Raw genomic sequence first — 20,342 nt, 5'->3', positions numbered from 1 at the left:
TACTTTGACTTTTATTCTGTTGAGGTGGGAAATGATCGGTGGTAAACGACCTCTAAGTCTTGGGAGGGCATGGAAGGAGAGATTGGAGATTTCAGCTCCGTGGTAAAGCATTAGACAGCCTGAATTTTTCATTGATTTGTAGTTATCAATAGCCCCTGTTAACTTCCCAAAGCTTCCTGTTCCATTAGTTTAATCATATTTCCCAGAATCAGGGTGTCAAGCCCTTGACAGTCAGACCCTACCTTTCTATCACATTTTCAATCGTTAACCCCCCTCTGCCCCAACACTCACACCAGAGGTCTTTGTCACAGATGTTTGAAGGGCCCTTTCACCTTCTCTCTCCGTGCTGTTCTGCTTCCTGACATAGCCTTCCCGGTTCCTCTGACTCTCAGGCAGGATTTGCTTTAAGCTTTTCCTCCTCTGGGCAAGCTTGTCTTACCTCTTCCCTCATCTTCCTGTGTGCTCTACAGCATCCCATGCATCTCTGTTAGAATTACCTGTTTATAAGCCTCTCTCGCTTAGCACACTGCAAGGTCCTCTCTGAGAGTGTGGAGGGAGCCACATTTCTATTTTCACTGTATTATAGTACCTAGTATGGAAAGAGGCTGTAAGTGTATGAGTAAATGAATGAACAGATGTTTGTAGAAATCAAATCACTATGTTAGAATACAGTGGGTGTAAAATTATTCCCCTGCTTTCAAGTAGCTGAGGCCGGAAGAAGCAGTTTGGTGCAGTGACCGCAAGTTCTGGGCTGTGGGGTCAGGCTGCCCTGCCAAGTTCAAAGTGCAGCACTACTCATTTTAGATGTTGTGACTTGGACACCATACTTAATATCTTTGAGCCTCAGTTTTATCACTTATCAAATGTAGATAATACTACCTACACTGCAGTAATAATATGAGGACAAAAATAAAATATAAATATAAAAGAAGAAAATAAACTAGCCTTAGTAGCTTTTCAATAACTATTTCCCCCTTTCCTCTTCTCTCCACCCTAAATGTGGGAGGAGTGAAATAAATTCTTAGGTAATAAATACAATTAGTTTTCCAAGCAAGGAAAGATAACTTGGACCTGGGATGGCCAGGAAAATAGAAAGTAGGATTTGAGCTGGAAAATAGAGGAGACATACACAGAATAGGAGTAGAAAGAAAACATCTCAGTGAAATGAGATTAGAAAGAAAAAAATAGAAGACATTTTTCACTTAGTTCCACTACCTCTCTCTTCTTGGTCCAGCCTTATTGCTTTGATGTGTTTCTTTGTTTTTATTTATTTTTTTTTTAGGCCTAGCAATGTGGACAAGTAACTTATTTTCACAGGAAATGTTCCCATCTAATTTACTTCCTTAAGTAACTGAATATGCTGAAATGCCCCATTCGTTTTAATTATATGTATTAGTACTTAAAAACGAATCTTATTTAAAGTCAGAAGGTAAGGCAATCTGTTTACGTTTATTGTTTGGTGTTGGTGTTTTCCCCTGGCTTTAAAAATATTTTTATTCTTACTAAGAGTGGACTACCTCCACAGAAACCCCTGATTTAGCATCATGTGACCCTAATGAATCTGGGGTATGACCCAGTGCTCATCATCATAGATGCCTATTAACTTAGTAAATCAGCCGTGAGTCTGGAATGGCTCTGGGATGCAAGATGAAGGCTGCCAACAGGAAAGCAGCATAGTCCATTTGTGACGCTATTTGTGATGTAGCCAGGAGAGCGGGTGATTCCTTTCTCAACCTCCAGAAGACACCACGCTCAGAATGCAAAATCAGAATTCACGGGACCTTCAAATCTAAATAGGCCAGAACTCTAGAAGAACTATGGTATGCCTTGGAATTCTAGATGTTTCTTAAGGATGGAAATAAAACTTTGATATCAACACCTTTCTCCAGGGAGTGGGAGACTGAGGCCCAGAGAAGTGAAGTGACTTTCCCCAGATCTGTTGGATAAATTAGAGGTGAAATTAGATGAAGAACTGGTCTCCTTTCTCCCTGCTTAACGTTGCAGAAGAGAAGACCAAAGGACTACCAAAAATTGTTTTAATTTAGTTTGAGATTCAGCTCAGGTGAAACTTTCCTTTGAATCTTCTCCAGATGTCCCCTCTTTGGGGAATACCACACAAATGCCCATTTATGGATAAGTATTTCCACCTTTATGCACTTTTATGCTTGGTTATATCTATTTGTCTGTATGTCTCTCTTTGCCAGGTAGTAAGGTTCTTATTTGCAGCCAAGTGGTTTAAGCGGGCTTTGTTTCTCCAGTGTATAATAAATGCTGTGCTTGGTAAATAAACCTATTTCACACATTTAAAAAATTAAGATTATAATTCACATGCCATAAAAATAGGCCATTTTAACATGTACAATTTTGTGGGTTTTAGTGTATTCACAAAGTCGTGCAAACATCACCACCATCTAATTCCAGAGCATTTTTATCACTGCTAAAAGCGACCCTGTATCTGTTAGCAGTCACCCCCCGTTACCACCGCTCCCCAGCCCCTGGGAACTCCTGATCTATTGATACTTTCTGTCTCTATGAATGTACCTGTTGTGGACATTTCATATAATTGGAATTCCACAACACATGACCTTTAGTGTCTGGCTTCTTTCACTTAGCATAATGTTTTCATGGTTCATCGATGTTGTAGCATGTTATCAGTATTTCGTTCCTTTATATGGCTATGTGGATATGCCACATTTTGTTTATCTATTCATCAGCTGATGGACATTTGGGTTGTTTCTGTTCTAGGGTATTATGAATAACGCTGGTAGGAACACCTGTATACAAATTTTTGTGTGGACAGAAGACATATGTTTTCAATTCTCTTGGGAATATACCTAAGAGTGGGATTGCTGGGTCATATGTTAACCCTATGTTTAACTTTTTGAGGAACTGTCAAACTGTTTTCCCCAGGGACTACACAATTTTGCATTGAAATTGCCCTTAATACAATTTTAAATTAAGTCGAAACTATTCCCCTACTATGAAATAACCGGTTTTCATTAAAGTGAAAAATCCCACGTGTACATTCATGCCTGTTTATACCCTGTATCTTAATCTTCAAAACCTCGTATATCCCTACAACTTAAAGGTTTGCAAACATATTGCACAAAGGAAGGTAGGCTCTTTACTTGGTGACTTTAGTCAGCTTGTTTTGTTCTGCTACAGGTGCCTGAGGACAGCCCCCAAGCTTTGTTCGGTTGCTGTTTAAAGATTTTTCCTCATCCAAGTTCTGTAGCCATAGATAGCAACTGAAATGAATCAGAGGATGTCAGAGATGTTCTGACTCACAGTGCCCAGGAAAATCCAGCTCACAGAGTTTTGCATGTGGGCCAGTGGAGAGGGAGCATTCTCGTGACATAAAATAGGTCCCCAGTGGATAAAGGTGGGCTTGGGAAGAAAAGTCACATAGTTGGAGCCACTGCCAGCACCCAGCTTTCTCTCTTTATGTCTGTCACGCCCCGGATCATGTTGTAATGTCATTTTTGACATCACTAGAATATTCTAGGGTGTTTAACGTTCGCTCTTTGTGTGGGACAATTCCCAGTTCTGTTTCCTATCACTCTTTTTCCTGAAGGGCTATCATGTGGTTCTAATATGTAGCTGGATACGTTCATCTGTTATCTTTTCCTCAGGCCAGACTTGTCCTTGAAGTGACACTCAAACTCTGTAACCAGTTGGTAGCCAGCCCTGTTGCAGGGGTACTGGCTACTTAATAATTAACTGCTCCATCACCGAAGTCATCAATTGCTACAATATTATCATTGATGGAAATACTATGTGATGTTACTTTGTTTAGTAATACTTCAACTGAACTTGATCTTGCATAGATCATGGTTCAGTTGGTCTATTTTAAGATTTTGAAGAGGACACGAGAAGCTACTTTCAACACGTTTCTTGGTTAGCTCTTTTATCTGGATACCAGGAGTGGTCTAGTTCATTTCCTGTCTGTAGCAACTGGTGAGAAGATGCTGAGCCCAACCAACTTTCTGTAACTCTTCCTGTATTTGGGGAGGACCGTATTCTACTTGAAGCTTTCCTCTATCTCTTTTGCTAAACGGCAAGCATTCCTTTCTTCAAACCTTTATAGCATTTTCTCAGTACTTCTGATTCCAATCCCTTTCTACTTCCCCTTAAAGTTATTTAAGTACTTGTGCTACTTGCCCTACTAGAATGTAAGCTCACTGAGGGCTTAATCTAGGCATCTTCGATCTATGTATCAGTCAGCTTTATGAAGTTTTATGTATTATAGATGTTCAGTAAATGCATAATTAATGAACCAGTGGTAATTTCTTTTCATTCTTTCCTGAATTTTGCCCACTTTGCTTTCAATTGTGTGATGCTATGGCTTAAAGCTGTTTTTATGGCTTTGTTGCTTTTTTCTGTGTGTAAATTTAATGGCCAATGAAGCATATTGATGAATGCCCAGCACTCTTAGTATATTTTATTCAGGAAGGGAAAAATATAGTGTATAATTCAGATCCAAAACCAAGAAGAATTTAAGTTCTAAATATTTCCCTTCCTGTCCTCCCTCCAATCTCCCCAAACCTCAACAAATCCAATACATATGCAGAGTGTTTTCTATCTTGCTGGGGAATGGTGAGAAGGGAAGAAAGGAATAAAACTACCTTTTATACCTCTTTCAAAAATACAGCCATATGGCATATAGTACTAGCACAATCTTTGGTGCAATTGTAGCAATGTGAAACTGTTTAAATTTTTAAAATGAAAGCCCATGTATATATGTAAATGGAATATTATTATAAAATGATTCATTTCTACAGAGCTTGATCAGTGTCATAAATCACATCCTTCCCCCCAAAACATAACTGCAGTCTTAAAAGACTTTTGGGGGCATATTGGTTTATGAGACAGTTGTTTGTGCTGACCCCTGTGACCAGAGTTAAACCAAGTAGCCTTATTGACGTATTTTAAAGGAAGAAGCACTTAGCAGCTTTCAGGGGCATTAACCCACTCATTTGATGTTTCTAGGAACCAGGTTTGACTTTTAGAGGTGAATGCCAAGGAGATACGAGCATTCAAAAGAAGGAGGAATGTATATGTGTGAGAACATAGAGAGGTCTCATAGGAACCCAGGAAATGCTGAGCAGTCAGGCTTCAGGAAGCATAGAATTCCAGGCTGCTCCAGGACCATCTGTTCAGTTTTGGGGAATGTCCTATTCTCTTCCCTCCCAACTGGCTTCCTCTGACACTTTACCCCTTGGAATTGTGGTATCCACATGTCTCTATGAAGCCTGCCCCTGGCCTGGCCTTACTTGATCTTTTAATACATGTACCAGCCCCTGACTAGGACTTTTCTATATGACTCTTAGTTCAGAGTCCCAGAAGTGAAAACCTAATTGACCCAGCTCCTCTTTCTCAAGGCAGGATATACATTGTAAGTGCTTGGCCAGCTGAGATATGGATCCCCCGTCCCCATCCAGTGTCTACTTATGATCCAGTCAGCCACAGCCAAACCGTGAAGTCATGTTGTTCAGTGCCCACTCAGAAGAGGGGTTGAATGGGGGCAGAAGAGGAATGATTAGGGCAAGCATCCCCCAAGGCATATCATTACCTCTGGGCAGTGACTCTATGTTGATAATGAAAGTCTTGTCATGAGAAATTCCATGGCATTTTCATAAATATGCAGGCTCAATAACTGGAAAGAAAACTAAAACTCTATGTGGGTATCCTTGGAACCAGTGTGTCATCTCTTTTTCATTCATCAACCTCTCTGGAGGAAAGATACTATGGAAATCCTAGATATAAATAAATGAGAAACAATTTTGGATCTTGAACCAAGAATCTGAAAAAAAAGAAAAAAAAGAATCAATAAAAAGGTAAAGGTGTATTAACTCCCTTTTAGAACCCTGAAGATACGTTTGCCTTGTGATACCCTTTGCCTTACCAAGTCCAAGTGATGGGAGATGAAGTAGACAAATAGGGGTTAGGTTTTGCATAATCTCTAAGCAAAGATGAAGCAATCAGGTGCTTCTGTGAGATGCCTAGATCAAGAATCTTGGACTGTCTGGTGCAAGTCATCTCCTCCTGCTGTGAAGACAAGGACAGTATCTCTCTCATACGTCTCTCCTACCCACTTCCTGATATTTGTTAGTTATAATATTGTTTTCATGTTGTTCCTTGCTTTCTTTGCTCAAAAGAGCACTCCCATTTGCTTTCATAACCATAATCCAGTAACTGGGGTATCAGTTTCATATTTAATAGAATTCACTGCTCACTACTAGTCCTTTTACTACAGTATTTGCATTCCTGAGTTTGTTTTGACTCATCTCACTCATCTCTTCATTGACTAGATGTTGATGTGAAGCTATTTTCCAAAGAAGTGTTCGTGGTGGTGTATTTCCTGACCACCTCTGTGCTTGTGGTTGGTTTGTCCATTGCCTTTATGTCTGAACAACATCTGGGCTGAGTGAAAGCTTCTTGCGACACACACTTTCTTTCCCTCGAGGTTTTCAGGTATTGCTCCGCTGTCTTCTGTGCATTAGCGTTGCCACTGAGAAGTCTGAGATTAGCCTGAGTTTTTCTCTTTTGATGAGTGATGGGCTTTTTCTGTCTGGATATATGGAGAATGATATCCTTTGAAGTTCAAAAGCTTAGGTTAAGACCTGGAGTTAGCATTCTGTATCAAACTTTGTTAAAATAGTATCTCTACACTCTTTAAATCTGCAAGTTCAGATCTATCTCTATTTCAGGGAAATTCTTGTGTATTAGATCTCTGAATATATCTTCTGCTTCTTAAATTCTCTACTTCTGGGACGTAAGTTTTTTCATGTTCCTTTATTTTGCACACCTATTGATTGTCTCTCATTGTTTTAGGGTCTTTCTTCTGCATTCATTGAGATCATCTCAAACTTTTTTCTATCCTAGGAATTAGATATTTATCAGTGTCTGCTCTCTTCTTTGATGTCTCATTCATTCCTGTTGATCCTGTCTTGGTCCTCAGTTTCCACTTCTTATTTGTGTAATCTTTTTCTTCATCTCATTCTGTTGTGTCATCATCACACAACATGAGCTCTTTTTAAATTTCATGCACTAATTCAACATTTTGTGCCCATTCCCCTTCACTCTTGTCTCACGCAGAAGCCAGAAGGATCCTGTAGAAATGGCAATCAGATCATGCAACTGTCTCTGCTCAGAGCCTCCAATGGCTTCCCACCTCACTCACTGTAAAGCCAAGGTCCTCACGTGGCTGACAGGGAGGGGCCTAACTCTTCCTCTTCTCTAACCTCACTCCGGCTCTCACTCCTGGAACACACCAGGTCACCTCCCTCTTTCAGACCTTTGCTCTTATTGTTCACTTGTCTGGGATGCTCCTTCCTCAAATATCCATATGGCTACTCCCCTGCCTCCTTCAGGTTTGCGCAAATGGCACTTTCTCAAAGAGGCCTTCCTCGGCCACTCACTTCAAACCACAACTCCTTCCCCCCAACTCTCTTTCTCCAGCCTTGATTTTTCTCCAGCCTTGATTTTTCTCCATAATACTTATCACTTCTATCATCTATATCATATGATATATATATATATATATTTTATTATATCAACCACATACACACACAACTAGAATGTAAGCTCCATCACAGCAAGGATTTTTGTCTGTTGCCCTTACAGCAATATCCCAGCACCTAGAACAGTTCCTGACATTTAGTAAGCACTCAATAAGTATTTCCTGAATGAATGAGTGGGCTGAGGTTAACTTTGTCTTCCTGGGGAGGTTTCCTAACCTTGAAGTCCAGTGTTTCTTGGATGGTTGGCATCACACTGCCTTTTTCATATGGCAGCAAAGGTCATGTGTCAAGGTATCAGGAGGGGGTCTAAATTCTTTAAGGCACTGTAAGTAAAATTCCCCACATTTGATAAGAAAAGTCTCCCTATAGCCCAAAATGGTTTTGAAAACTGGAGCTTTACAGTTTTCCATTATCCTCTTTTTGTTGTAAATTGATGAAGCAGTGAGAAACTAAGTAAAAGCAATCGATATTACCTTCCTTGAGCTCCTTCTGGATGCCAGGCCCTTTCATTTCATAGAGAGCCTCTTTCAGCCTCACCCAGTAGCAGGTACATAATTTGCAGGGTCCAGTGCAAAAGGAAAATGTGAGACCCCCGGTTCAAAGTGCAGGAGTAAAGTGCCATTCAAGGTACTACAATATAAAGCTGTTTTCTTTATTCCACAGACTCTTTCTCACCTTGTCATAATGTTTTTTTTTTTTTTTTTTTTTTTTTTCGGTACGCGGGCCTCTCACTGTTGTGGCCTCTCCCGTTGCGGAGCAACAGGCTCCGGACGCGCAGGCTCAGTGGCCATGGCTCACGGGCCCAGCCGCTCCGCGGCATGTGGGATCCTCCCACACCGGGGCACGAACCCGTGTCCCCTGCATCGGCAGGCGGACTCTCAACCGCTGCGCCACCAGGGAAGCCCTGTCATAATGTTTTTATTTGCTATTTAATGTTGTCCTAAATAAAGTAAAATTTTGAATTGTTGACATGCAGTTTGACCTTTCATGTTTACACTGTGCACCGCTCATTTTAAACTCAAATATAAGAGCACTGAACTCGTTTGTGAAATTGCGTGATTTGTATCTCATAGATCGTAGATGCATATGTATTTCATTCTTTCCAGAAGCGTGGGAATTCTGCACCCAAATAGCTCAACTGTTTTTATTTCACTTCTTGGATGCGTGTGCATTCTAGCGGCCCTCTCTACCTTTGGCTTACTGATGGGTGAGGAAGGACGGAAGGGAAAGGGGGCAGTAGGTTGTCCTATCTCTCCTTTTGCTTCTATATCGTCATTTTCAGTGTAAGTGGTTGGCTAAATAGGGAAGTTACATGAGTCAGAAAGGATATGATAGGGTCCCTTGGTCGTTCGTGTTTCCTTGAACCCCTTGCCTTCTTTTTTGCATTGTGGTTTGGATGGAAAGTGACCTCTCAGCGCTGCTGTTTACTCAGTCGTAGATGTGACACACTTCCCTTGCACTCCCTGAATCCCCATGCATCACGAGTCCACTGGAATTGGGAGCTCAGGGGGCATCGCAAATACCACCTGTGAAGGGGGCAGCAGGAATGCAGACACACATCCTGCACCTCTCTCGTCTGCGCACACGCATGCTCCATTGTCCCATCCAACCTCACTTATAAAACACAAGCTCAAAGATAAAATTCTTACCAATCTCAATATAACAAGAGCAGAGCATTAAACCAAATGGAGCGCCCATCTGAGCACAGGTTCCTACACAGCTTCCCAGGTCGCTCGCCCAGGAAGCCAGTCCTGTCCTCACCACAACCTCACAAGTGGAGCATGTTACTACCGTCCACAGATGAGACTGCTGAAACCCAGAGAGAAAATAACATGTCCGAGGTCCCTGAGCCTGTGGCAGAGCTGGAACTCAAATCCTGGCTGTTTGATTAGGTTTCCTGTGTGGCCAGTTAGCATGACAAAATAACCACAGGTAGGAGGTAAGACCCCAGGGGTTTTGGCCATTTCCAAGTAATTGTGTAACCTTGGACAAGTCTGCCTTAGGACTTTAGTTTTCATCTCAATGTGAAGCTAATGCCTTTTTTTTTTTTTCATACAAGTTATAGTTTTTCACAAACCAGAGGGTTGGTTGCATGGTCCCTTCTCTCTTTGTCCTGAGAGCTGGAGGAACTCACAGAGATGTGTGTTGGGTGACAGTGCTGTTTTTCCTGTGGCAGCACATGCCCTAGTGGCCATGCACTTTGCATGCTTTATTCGGCCTGTCCCTCAGACGATGGCTGAAATGTCTCAGGAGAATGTGAAAGAGGTTATTTTCTGGGAGTGTGCCAGGGCCTAATTAGAGTGAAGGGGGCAAATGGAGGCTTTGTCAACTTTGCAAAAATTCTGTGACCACCCCCCATAAAATGTTTTTAGTTGTCTCTCTATGTAGACCACAGGAATGCTATTCCTTGAGGATGATTAGACAGGGTAGATGATTGAATTGCAACTTCAGAGACTCGAGAATGTGGATCTGGGCAAACCGTCTTCCCCTGTCCAGCCAAGGATGAGCCCAACAGGCCAAGGGGATGCGATTCACCTGGCAGTTCCTATCATAAGACGTCCAAGAGCCAATGAAGGATAAGGTATCAGGAGAGAAGATCATTTTATACAGACAAGACAAAATGGAACATCATTTCCATTGTGTCAAGTCTTCTGGAAACACCAAAGAAGTTGAGGTACATTGAGTGCATCTTGACTCAAAAAATGTGTGTGTGTGTGTGTGTGTGTGTGTGTGTGTGTGTGTGTGTAGTTGGGAACAGGGGAAGGGAGACTCTTTCATGACCTCTGTGGAATGAAGACCCAGCAAAGCAAAAGACCCAACAAAGCAAGAGACCCAACAAAGCAAAGGGAGGGCCCATGGCTTTGGATTCTGACAAGCCTCTTCCCTCAAGTGTAAAGATAATAACATTATCTTATCCAGTTGTTAGGAGGATTAAATGAGGTGATAAATGAATATAAAGAGAGTAGAATGGTAGCTGACACATAATAAGCCCTCTGTAAATGGCAACAAAAGTGGCACTTAGGATTAGTTATTAAGGAGACTTTGTAAGATGCTACCTGGTTAAGTTCCTTTCAACTCATTTCTCCCCACGGTGAATTATTGGTTTGCATCTTGGCAAATACTTTAAAGCAACCACTAAATTGATTTATATATAGGAGACGGAATTTACTTTTAATTTACTTGAGTAAGATTTTTAAATCAACCTTTTTGATATAAAAATGAATACTTAGCATTTTGACTTACTATGGTAAGCCAGTGACATTTATTCCTTAGGATTCATCAAATATCACATTCCTACTTTGTGCCTATCACTATGTGAATACAGATATTCACATGTGATTCCTTCCCTCAGAGAGCCCACAGTCTTTTGCAAAACTAGACATATAAGTCCTCCATTGCAGTGTAGTAAAATTCAGAGCACTGGTGACATTAAGTACCAGAAAGAAGGGGGTGTTGCTAGGAAAGGCATCACAGCTCCAGATGACAGGAAATGACTGTTTTTCTTTCCCAATAGCTGTATTTCTACCTAGAAAATACTAGGGGAAAAGATAAAGCCAATAGTAAATTGTTAGGGGGGGAAAAAAAGCCTTTTTCCCCAAGTAATTCAAAGGTATTTCTGTACTTCTTGTGTGAACTTCTCGTGTGCCTGAAATTAGGCTAAAATTCATGAAACTCTCTGTACTATCAAAAGATCCTTTGAATTCCAGTAATAGATTCCAGTACACTTTCAGGAAAAAGGCTTGTTTTGTGCTCCCTCTGCAGTTTATATCTTTAGTGGATTATTTATAGAGAGCTTTAAATATACCTTAGTAATTTTTCCTAAGCTGCAACCTGTTGTTTAGGTCCAAACTCAGAACTGGCTTCTGAGAAGGACCACGGGTAAGTTTTGGATACAAATGTAAAATAATTCTACTTGAAGAACTCATGGAAAAGAAGTTTGCTGGGCATTGATTCTGTGAGATTCACATGGAAAAAATCCTAAGAATTCTCGTTGAAAACATGAGAGTGGGATCAAGAGAGATCAGACATTTAGGAGTTTGTGTCAGACTGTAGGAAACTCTGGAATCATCACTACTATTAAATTTTCATGAAGATTGCAGTGAATGTCAGGATGATTGTTATTTCAGCCAACTGAGAAGATGGAGGTTGTTTTTTAGATGTGGCAGCGTGAGCTATAGCTGTGTTTGTAAATTTCATGTTCATTTACTTCCTGTGATGCAGGCCCATGTGCTAGGCCAGTCAGTGGTCCTTCAACACTTAAGGAGCTGGTGCAGCTCCAGCCTCATCCCCGAAAATCTGAATCATCAGACCTTGGATGGGACCAGGTGTATGCATTTAAAGCATCCCTCGTATTTTTTTATCCCTGGAGGTCTGCAGGCTGCACTCTTGGGAGTCTAGCAAAGCATGAAAACCTCCTTCCCTTCATGGAGCTCACAGCCTCATTGTGGACATGAAGCCATTACTACAGGAGGATAAGCCAATCCTAAACGCTTTGTGCTACTGAAAGTGCTATGTGCGGGATGTGCCTGGCTGTCATTTTATTCTATTTCTCAGGGAAATATTTAAGTACACTAATAAACATAGACACTTTCTGGGCATGTCTGCTAAACACGGGACATGCACACACCAACACAATCCAATTTGGAGGAAGGAGGCAGTATGATTGGAAACACATCATGGCAGACTTTGAAATGCACCCAAAGTATTTTGAACTTAATTGGTAAAGAAAGAGGTAGCTCAGGTTTGAGACTCTCATCACATCACTTCTAATGTCCATCGTCCTTAGTGTGGCATTCAGAGCCCTCCATGATCTGCCACCCTGGCCTTAGTTTGAACTTCTCCCCATTCCCCTTGAACAGTTAGCTTGATACCTCGTCCCAAGGGGAGGCCATGGAATGATCTTTCCCCCTTTCTTCATTTGTCAGCCCTCTCTTACTTCTTTACTCCTCCTAGAAGCCTCTCCTGACTCCCCAGATTGGGCTCAGTACTGCTCTGCACCCTGTGCACCCACTTCTGTCTTTTTTTTTTTTTTTTTTTTGGCTGCATCGGGTCTTCATTGCTGTGCGCGGACTTTCTCTAGTTGCGGCGAGCTGGGGCTACTCTTTGTTGCAGTGTGCGGGCTTCTCACTGCGGTGGCTTCTCTCGTTGCGGAGCATGGGCTCTAGGCGCTTCAGTAGTTGCAGCACGTGGGCTCAGTAGTTGTGGCTCGTGGGCTCTAGAGCGCAGGCTCAGTAGTTGTGGCGCATGGGTTTAGTTGCTCCATGGCATGTGGGATCTTCCCAGACCAGGGATCGAACCCGTGTCCCCTGCATTGGCAGGTGGATTCTTAACCACTGCACCACCAGGGAAGTCCCCCCACTTCTGTCTTACCACCTTCCTAACTGGGTTGAGAGTTTTTGTGTGTGAGCATCTCCTCCACTAGATGGTAAGCAACTCCAGAGCAGTGATTTCTCTCTTCCTGTTTTGGTATTGTCAGCCCAGTACTTGGCATACCGTAGATGCCCCATAAATATCTGCAGTGAGGTTGATAGATGTAAACGTTAAATGGAAAGCAAATAACAAACTCATTCTCAAGTTTTCCTTCAGCTGGATTCTGCTAGAGAGGATTTTGAGCACTCTTCTGCCAATGAGTCCAAAGGTGTTGAAGGATGGGTGGCCATGGAGGGGTCCTGAAATTCCTGCCCTGTGGATGCACAGGCCATAGGCAATCCACGGCTCTGTAGGAGAGAGCAGTGAGGACGTGGACTCCATCAGGTTGCTTGTTTTCTGGTTTTCACATTTCCCTCTTAATTGGCATGGCTTCTTTGGAAGTGATGTACTCTTGATTTTTTGCCAAGAGTGGCTGTGTGCTCACAAAGCTTTTCTCTCCAACAAAATGGTTTCTGTCCTTTGGTCACTTGTGGACAACCCTGGCTTCATTTTGTGAGTGAATGACAAGGCAGCAGTGAGTCAGTTTGGGGGAATAAAACAACAAATGAACCCATGGCTTGGTGTCTGTATTATGAAGTCTTATCTCATCTGAGTGGAATGAGATTGAGATAAGTTCTTTTGAAATCTTCTCTAGAAATAACAGTAAAAAGTCCTGCTCTTATGAACTGTACATTTTTTATTTTCTCCTTCATTTATTTTGCTGCACTTCTCGTAGCTTTAACTAACTGTAAAGTAGAAAATATCTATGCTTTGCTTCTGTTCTCAAAACTTTTAATTATTTGGCCCTGAGGCTGGAGACAAAAACAATTTGGTCTTACTCTGCCACATTCCAAAAATAACTTTAGTAATACCCTCTTTGGTTATCTTAAAAGTGTAGAGTGGATGCTTTCATCCTAAAGTAAAGTGTCTGACTGTTGGGGGGACTTCAGCTATATGACTGTTGTTTAGCAGCTAAATGCTGGTGACTCATTCACTTTGACTGTGGTACAGGAAAATTCTTTCCGTGGAAAACACAGGAGGGGGGCAATCTCTCTGAACCACTATGTAGTATTTTCCTTTGGAAAAGGCTTCTCTGGAAATGAACAGGCACCAGCTGTTACTCTGCTGGCGTAGTCTCCAAAGCGGCCAGTGAGCCTTCCTCAACCAGGGTTTCTGTGCGGTTTATCCACAAAGGTATACAGGTAGGTTCAGAGCTGTAATAAATCTGTTTGGTTAATAAACTGAAATCTCAGGATTAAAAATGGTCACCCTGAATAAAAGAGACATTGAACTAATTGCATTTACAGTATCCAGAATATTTATGTATGATTTGGTTTGGACTAGAAACACAATGGTGTTTTAGTGTCACATTCCATGGGGTGTGGGGCGGGAAGGGAGAGAGAGAGGGTGAGAGAGGGAGCGCCTCTGTGAGGGGCCAATCTATTGATGCAGCAAAAATATAATAAAATAAATTCACCTGCTAGGCTCACAGCACCGAACTAATTCCAGTTCTCTGAGTTTAATTTTGCTTGTCTGCATCTCCTTGCAGGCTCTGAGGGTGTTAGGGATGGGAGAAATAGACCGTGCAGTGCTAGCCGTGAACTTTCGGGGATAGAAAGGGCTTGTCCCCTCCTGCTCTTGAGCCGTGCCCATCCCTCTCGACCTGAGGTAGTGCTGCTCTCATGCTTGGCTCTTATTTATGAATGGAGGTTAGAGAAGCCGCTTAAAGGCTCTATAGAGCTCACACTCCAGCTGGCTGCTGACTTAGGAAAAACATGACCCTATGGGGCTGCAGTGGGGTCAGGGAGGACCGTGGGAGAAGTTTGTGTCATAGAAATGACGACCCATGGGTTGGAGGGGCCTTATTAGCCCTTTCTTACAGGCAGAGATGCCCAGGCTATTAATAGTAAAGCCCTGAATCACAGATGTAGGAATGTCACAGCTGCTTGAGCTCTGCCACTGTTACCCGGCAGAAAACCAGCCCCACCCAACGTCATTTCAGCTATAAACAAAGATGATGGCACGTTGATTGACTTCATTCCTTTCTGTTACCCCAGCTCTCTTAGACCCAACACGGTACAATATTTGCAGTAAAACAAGTCGAATCCTGGCTGTGCGTTCTGGTTCTGCAGGGCGGCTTGTCCATCTGCTGCTCTCTCCGAGCCACGGCATCTGCCTTTGTGTCTCTTGCTCATCACATCTCTCCCACGTCGTGGGGAGAGCAAGCAAACAATCTGGATTTCGGAGACAGGTGCTGGAATGGGGTGGGCGTCGGCTTAGTGACCCCAGCCTCCACCCGCCCCCCCGGAAGTCACCTGCTCCCGTGAGACCAGCGTGTGCTCCTGCGGGTCAGAAATCAAAAGCCACTGCCGGATCAGACTTAGGCTGGTGAGCGGTGCAGGGGTGACTGCCCTTCACTTTGTGGCTGGGAGGGTTCCTCCCTCACATATACACAGCCCAAGAGGGGCTTGTGTAGAAAACTCTAAAGAAGCAGGGAGAAGGGGGAAGTCAGAATCCTACCTGGATAACTCAGATTTTTACTTTGATCCTGAATTTGATCCTGGATGAGGAATGGAATCCTGAAAGAGCCTCTTCCCAGGCTCCCTCTCATTGTCCGGTCGGTCCCCCGCTCCTCCCATTTCAGGAAAGGGGTTGGGGAGCAGCAGGGCAAATCACAAATTAAATGTCATTATTCATTTTTCATTATAATTCAGCCTCCAGGACCTTAAAAGTTGAAGAAAATGAGCTTGAAGGCACCACTAGCATTATTTTTCTACCAAGCCTAATTTTATTTATTTATTTATTTTGGGGGGTAGGAATTTAACACATATTTACTAGCATAGATTTAAATTGCAGTTTCTACAATACAAATAGAAAGGTTACCCTTTCACTTTTTTTTTTTTTAACATCTTTACTGGAGTATAATTGCTTTACAATGGTGTGTTAGTTTCTGCTGTATAACAAAGTGAATCAGCTATATGAATACATATATCCCCATATCTCCTCCCTCTTGCATCTCCCTCCCACCCTCCCTATCCCACCCCTCTAGGTGGTCACAAAGCACTGAGCTGATCTCCCTGTGCTATGCAGCTGCTTCCCACTAGCTATCTGTTTTACATTTGGTAGTGTATATATGTCCATGCCACTCTCTCACTTGATCCCAGCTTACCCTTCCCCCTCCCCGTGTCCTCAAGTCCCTTCTCTACGTCTGCGTCTTTATTCCTGTCCTGCCCCTAGGTTCTCCAGAACCTTTTTTTTTTTTTAGATTCCATATATATGTGTTAGCATATGGTATTTGTTTTTCTCTTTCTGACTTACTTCACTCTGTATGACAGACTCTAGGTCCATCCACCTCACTACAAATGACTCAATTTCGTTTCTTTTTATGGCTGAGTAATATTCCATTGTATGCATGTGCCATATCTTCTTTATCCATTCATCTGTCTATGGACACTTACGTTGCTTCCATGTCCTGGCTATTGTAAATAGAGCTGCAATGAACATTGTGGTACATGACTCTTTTTGAATTATGGTTTTCTCTGGGTATATGCCCAGTAGTGGGATTGCTGGGTCGCATGGCAGTTCTATTTTTAGTTTTTTAAGGACTCTCCATACTGTTCTCCATAGTGGCTGTATCAATTTACATTCCCACCAACAGTGCAAGAGTGTTCCCTTTTCTCCACACCCTCTCCAGCATTTATGGTTTCTAGATTTTTTGGTGATGGCGATTCTGACCAGCAGGAGGTGATACCTCATTGTAGTTTTGATTTATATTTCTCTAATGATTAGTGATGTTGAGCATCCTTTCATGTGTTTGTTGGCAATCAGTATATCTTCTTTGGAGAAATGTCTGTTTAGGTGTTCTGCCCATTTTTGGATTGGGTTGTTTGTTTTTTTGATATTGAGCTGCGTGAGCTGTCAAGGCTAATTTTATCTATTCGGTTGGTCTGAAAGAAGCTGAATTGACAGCAGCAGTAATAGGAGACTAATAAGCTAACAATTGACTAGTTTTCCTTATTGGAACAGTCCCTGGCTTGCCCCTCGGCCCCCCTCTTCTGGCAATCATTTATCAGACCCCGGGAGGGGGCCAGGGCTCCAGAGCATTTTGATGCCCGTTTTCCCGGCACGAGGAATGCTACGTGGTGTCAGTGACCAGAGATTAGGACACTGGAATTTTGCATTTGTTACAGCAGCAGCTGTAGTGAGTGGCTGGGGCCGAAGGGCAGCGCCCCCCCCCCGCCCCCCCCGCAGCAGGGCGCGGCCACCACTCGGCTGCGATCGCTGGGGCGGGCACCGGAGCTCGGCCTTCCAGACGGGGGGCGGGATTTTAGAAAGAAGCCCCGGACTTGGCAAGTGGATGCCCCGGCTCTTCCTCGCTGCCTCTGCCGCAGCCGATCTGCCTGCCTAGGGGCGCTCCCACTCCTAGACTTTGTTCCTGTTTCCTTCGGCGGTGCTCGCCAAAGGCCCTGGTTGCCATGGTGAAGGAGAAAGGTAATTATAAATATCGATCACTGTGCATGGTTGCAGAAGTTGGACTGGTGCTTCAGGGCTCGGCCACCTAATGGGGGATGATCAATGGAAAGCCGGGCAGACATGTTCCTGGTGTAAGAATCTGTATTGTGATGTCTGGGTTTCCACAGAAGGGAGACTTACTTCATCAAGAACCTTTCATTTAGCTACCGTGTCGTCAGAAGCACATCCTATTTCTGGAGTGTTTGCACAGCCGAGCTCCCGGGCGTGCGTCTCTTTTGCCTGACATTGCATTTTGAATTTTTGGTTGTGTTTGAGCCTTGCCTTCCTGCCCTCATCCTAGCCTCCATTCTTCCTCACTTACCCCCCACCCAAATCAATAAATTAATGAAGATGTGTAATGAAAGGACCCTTCTACCACGTCTGTGCTGTTTGGGCATCTGCCCAGGCCTAGCTGGACTGGCTGGAAGTTCGAAGCGGGCTGTCTTAAAGGTTCCAGGTGTGCCACTCTAATAACCTGTCATTTCAGAGGCATCCCTGATCACTCCTCCAAACACCTTAAAGGGTGCTTAACATGTCAAAGGTGGCAGATTATGTCTTAAGAAGAAGGTAAAAAGGGAGAGGGCAATCATGCTCTGCACAGGTGTGCAGTATTTATGCACTGGGTGTGGTCCTGAAATGGAAGTTAAATCTTTCAGAATTGAATTGTAGTTTAAATTATTTGTTTATCTGGGAAATATAAAAGAGCACAAGTGTTTGATTTTAATTATCCACGTAATATATAAATATGTCTTACGTTAAGAAAAGTGAAATGTCACAGGAGACTAGAGAGTGAAAGATGAAATCTCCTTGCCCCTACCCTGTACACCTCAACTCCTCTTTCTCTCTTGAGGCAAAATTGTTAATAGTTACTGTGCATCCTTTTAGACCTAGACAGGAATAAGATAGATAGATGAGAGATAGATAGATAGATAGTATTTTAAAAGGATCATTCTTTGATCATTTTCTGTGACTTGATTTTTTCCCTTAATATGTCTTCGGGACCTTTACAACATGATTTGATAGTGTGAGTAACCACCGTTTAATTTTGCTTTTTTGGTAAGCTTGGATTTATTCTACCACATTTTCTGACTGTGGACGTACTTTTCTCCATAAACACAGATGTCTGCTCTTTGGGGGCTGTCTTGAACATTTCAGTGATTTATCTTTATCTCTTTCTCGTAAAGCCCCTACAGGGAATAAATATTAGGTGAATGTGCTGAACTCAAATTGATCCCTATTGCTGGAAACTCAGTTCAGGTTTATTATGCTAATGGATGGATGGAGAAATAGGATCATGACAGCTAAGTGTATTAAGACCACACCTTAGGACAAAGAGAGACAGCTTCTGCTCTATCCATTCTGCTCCTGTGTATCTTTCATAAATCACGTTGTTTTGCTTTGGTTTTTCATGGACTAAGGGATAATTGAGTGAAATGATTTGGTGTGAATATAGGTGCCTCTAATAATGTTTCCCCTCTTTTTGGGGTGATACCAGGAACGCTCAGAGTAACAGATAAATATGTTGACATTTAATCAAGGTCAGGTCTCTTCATTTTTACCTCTCCCACAGAGGAGAGAAACAACCTGGCTCTAATCTCTATTGCTAATGGATTTGAGTTTGTTTCCCCAACAGGAGTAATTTATGAGTGATGGGAAAGGGGATTGTAAAAGCCACTTCCCGATTCCATCCCCCAGGGGGTCCATGGAAGCTCCAGACTTGCTGTATGTGGTGAATGTATTATAGATCAGTGGTCCCCGAATAGCAACTCTTTTTAAGTCACTGCAGACTTCCCAAAGCTCGGATTGCCTGGGTTCACATTTGCTTTACAAGTCAGTAGCCACTTTCTGACTGGAACACTTTGGACAGGGCACCGAGAGGTCACATACTAGTATTATCTTAGCCCTTAGCCACTGATTAAAGGCTGTTCCTTTTTTATTTTGAGGTCTGTGTCCGTCTCCACTTCTGTCTCCCAGCTTCCTGATTGCATTGACCTCAGCCAACAGCAGGGGAAGGCAGGGTTTTTGGTGGGTACACAAGCGCTTCCGTGGGAAGAAAGGAATTTCATTATAGCTTTTAAAGTGAGAAGGGCACAGGAAAGCATGCAGTCCAGACATTCATCCTAGAGTGAGAAAACTGGGCTTCAGAAAGGGTAGGTAAATTGCTCAAAATCACACAGCGGGTAATTGGACCAAGCGCTCATGCCCTGTGTTCCGTCGAAGCGGAACATGGCTCAGTGTCTGCATTTACTACAGCGTGTGGACACCCGTTGGCTCCGTCACTAGACAGCGAGCCTCTCAGAAGCAGCCCTGTGTCTCTGTCTTTAATCTTCCAGTTCATAGCTTGGTGCCTGCCCATCGTAGATTCTCACAGTTGAAACAGGTTGGCCTGTGGTCAGAGCTGGATCCAGAACCTGTGTCTTCTTGATTCTGAGACCTTTCTAGTCCTCTCCATTTTCTCTTGCTGCCAGAGAGGCCTAGCTTCTTCCTTTCTCCTGGAGCTGACACGAATCAGCCTTGAGCGAGCCTGGATCACGGCAGCATCCATCCTGAGGAACATGGGAAGCCCTCTGAAGGAGTGACATAGATTGCCTGTTGCTCACCACTTAGAGATGGTTTAGCTCACACTGATTTGCACCACCATTTTCTCTCCTAGGTAAAGGTTCCAAGTATCTCTCGGCTTGGGATTGACACTGACTGGAAAGAAAGCATGCTGGCAGATCACACCTCTACAGGTGTGGAATGACATTTACCAACATGCTTTGACCCTCATTCTCTTCTCTTCTCTTCTCCTAACCAGGTGCCCACCCATTTCCAGTTGCAGAGACTTATTGATCTGGGAATCTTGATGAAATGGTTATTTCTCTGACGCGTTCAACGGCGTCTTACCCTTGCTGTGTC

General features: G+C 43.0%; 1 protein-coding gene across 3 annotated transcripts in view; it reads left to right on the top strand.

The window, feature by feature from the left end:
- The window catches only part of ABLIM1 (actin binding LIM protein 1), a 327,977-nt gene that overhangs the window by 127,163 nt on the left and 180,472 nt on the right, over positions 1–20,342 (top strand). Inside the window, exon 1 of one of the 3 annotated variants that reach the window (XM_032607410.1) lies at positions 17,310–17,423. The exons of 1 other annotated variant lie outside the window; for it this stretch is intronic. In XM_032607410.1, coding sequence (XP_032463301.1) covers positions 17,408–17,423 — 16 coding nt within the window. In that variant the 5' untranslated portion in view covers positions 17,310–17,407. Of the gene's footprint in view, positions 1–17,309; positions 17,424–20,342 lie in introns of those variants that run through there. One more of the 3 variants, XM_032607414.1, reaches the window with a different exon arrangement.

This window comes from Phocoena sinus, chromosome 16 (assembly GCF_008692025.1).
Source record: "Phocoena sinus isolate mPhoSin1 chromosome 16, mPhoSin1.pri, whole genome shotgun sequence".
Lineage (NCBI taxonomy): Eukaryota > Metazoa > Chordata > Mammalia > Artiodactyla > Phocoenidae > Phocoena > Phocoena sinus.
The sequence above is the reverse complement of the archived record's forward strand: the minus strand, read 5'-3'. Positions and strand labels throughout refer to the sequence as shown.